The sequence below is a fragment of the Hippocampus zosterae genome, chromosome 5 (assembly GCF_025434085.1).
Source record: "Hippocampus zosterae strain Florida chromosome 5, ASM2543408v3, whole genome shotgun sequence".
Lineage (NCBI taxonomy): Eukaryota > Metazoa > Chordata > Actinopteri > Syngnathiformes > Syngnathidae > Hippocampus > Hippocampus zosterae.
The window spans coordinates 9,939,579-9,942,147 of record NC_067455.1 but is presented as its reverse complement, the minus strand read 5'-3'; the positions used below and the strand labels follow the sequence as shown (position 1 = coordinate 9,942,147).

The 2,569-nt window shown below is 46.2% G+C and overlaps 1 protein-coding gene across 1 annotated transcript; it reads left to right on the top strand.

Moving 5' to 3' along the window:
- Positions 1-1,213, top strand: LOC127600928 (uncharacterized). The gene has a single exon (XM_052065849.1). The coding sequence runs from the start codon at positions 51-53 to the stop codon at positions 819-821; it is 771 nt and encodes a 256-aa protein (XP_051921809.1). The 5' UTR covers positions 1-50; the 3' UTR covers positions 822-1,213.
- The last annotated feature ends 1,356 nt before the right edge of the window (positions 1,214-2,569 follow it).

Sequence of the window (2,569 nt, the reverse complement as noted above, 5' to 3'; positions counted from 1 at the left end):
CGCCTTCTTCCTAAAGCTGCACACTTTGTCTTGCAGTTTGGATTAAAAGGATGACGGCTGCCAGCAGTCCTGTTAGCAGCCCCTTCACTTCCCACTCATCACCAGCAGCCTGCCTCCCAGCATGTCACCTGAGAAAAGGCGACTCCACCCGCACCCGACTACACCTGCGTCTGCGCTCGGCCCCGGGCGCGTGGCTTATGGTCGGCGTGGTGGTGGTGTTGGCGGGGATGAGCGTGGCCGTGGCCGGGTACGTGTCGGCGGTGCCGAGGCCCATGGGGGGACGCGGGTCCAGCCACGTGGACAGGATGAAACTGGCCGGACCGGTGGTCATGGGCGTCGGCCTGTTCATCTTCATCTGTGCCGCAACCCTACTGTACGAGAATCGGGATCGGGAGATGCACAGGCTGGAGATGTGTGACGACCTCGAGGACCTGAAGGGAGACCTTGGCTGGGAGGACTCACAAGAAGAACAAGCCAGCTTCAGTAGTCAGGAACAATGGGAGATCAGAGATGGGGAGGAGGGGTGCTTTAGTCTCCCTCTCTCCAACCTGGACCTGGAAGACTGGAACCCTACTTCTCTTTCTTTGGCTTGCCAAAACATTGAGGACATCGAAAGATCACCGCTGCATCATCTGGATTCCGAAGACGGTGCTGAGAGGGAGGTGGAGTCAACACTTCTTGCTGAAATTCTGCACCACCAGGATCCAAGTCCACACTCGTCCTCCCCCGGGCCATCCGTTCTTCACTCCTCCGCCTTCCCAAACAACTCCACTGAGATTAACTTTCACACATGGAACTGTCCCGCACTCCTTGATCCCTGATCATTTTCATAGGGTCAGTAGAATTGGACGTACTAAACACTATCTCCCACAAATAGATGTTTGTCTTGTAAATGTTTCAAGGCCTCGGAGGGGTGCAGTTGCTAATGCTGCCTTCCAGATTGCTGGGAAGTCGGACATATCCCACATGGAACTCGCGAGGTCGAGTTTTTCAAAAAACACGTCTGGTGACCTCTGTACGCGTGTTGTCTGCTAGTAGAAGTATTTTTAAGTTAGTGGGTATTCCAAAAACAAACCATTTCATTTTGACATGCGGCCTTGTTGAGTTGTTTTTCCATTCACGCAGTGAACCTGGAACCATTTATCTTCACACCACTTTCCATGCGGAACAAGTTGTGACAAATGCTTTACTGCCAATAAATACAGATAACTATTGGTTTATATCAACGTTGAACTGACCATTTACATTCATGGTGGGTGCTGACATTTTTGCGTGACAACAGATTTCTACTTCTCGGCTAAGGTATTCAATTTTGCCAGTGTTGAGAAGGAATTCTCAAATTTTAATGCACATTTCACAATCCTAGTCGGAAAGTTTGAACTTCACGGTTTTCCGCAGCGCAGCCGTAAAGAATTATTTTACGCAGAGATACCTCACCAAAGAAATTCTGAATCAGAAGCATAGCAGGAGAAGCGTATATCTGTTTGTGCTTTCACACGGAACCCGATGATGATGGAGTTACCGACTCTAACTATTGGCTTTCACACATTAAGAATGGAGTTCCACAGATAATTACAATAGATATGGAACATGATCAGTGCTGGTCGGTGTCGTGTAAAATACGTTTACAATTGTTTTCAATGCACCATGGTGCAGAACTGAAAGAATTTGGCGTCAGGTGTACTGCCTATTGAGGTTTTGAGAGTGCTGTACTTTGTACCTCTCATTTTGCATCGGTGCTGTTTATGTAAAAAAAGGCATTAAAAAAAGTTTACTTTCACAGGAGTTTTAGGGCCCATGATTGTGGTTCCTAAAAAACATGCAGTCAGAAAACTGACGGAACCGGTTCATCACCCCTATTCTATTTAAGTGTCATTTTTACAGAGCAAAAATGGGGAAAAACGTGTTTTTTTACAGGCAGTATAAAGAAACTAAAAACTGACTTTTGGCAAAAGAGTTTTTTTGTCTTGCTGACCCAAGCTTTATTTTGTTCTTGAAACAAGCCAAACTCCATAAAGCTTCTTCCATTTAGACGATTTTAGGAGCGGGTTCTGTTTAAGAGGCAGATTAGATGCCAAATGAGTCTGCATCTAATCTCATGTGTACTATAATCTAAAGTCATTATCCGAGGAAACGGTTTCTTGGTCCTAACTAGAGACGGTACGTTAAGGCTACACTCCTCTCACTCCACACCTACAGCCAGGCTATAAATACCAGCCGGGAATCTGCGTTCTTGTTTAAATTCAGAATGTCCATTGCTTAGCTTTCTCTTTTTTCCCCTTCGGTGTGGTCAGACGAGGTGTTAAAGAATTTCAATTACACCTTGGATGGAAAAGAGGGATGGCATTTAAAAGAGGGGAAAATTCCAATGAGGCTATCGAGTTTTCCCTGACGCAGCAGAAGTGAGGAACGCTTGGTTCTCCCACCATCCTGACCTTTTCATCTCTCTATTATCTCAACCCTATGCTTTATTTTTTTTAAATCCAACAGGTGAAGAGCTTTATGCTTCCTCTGCCTGCTGCGTGAGGGATGGGCTTTAATAGTCGTTTTAGGCTCACTGAATGTTTTC

Excerpts from the sequence above, each read along its gene's own strand:
- LOC127600928 (XM_052065849.1), top strand. The coding sequence starts at position 51 with ATGACGGCTGCCAGCAGTCCTGTTAGCAGCCCCTTCACTTCCCACTCA.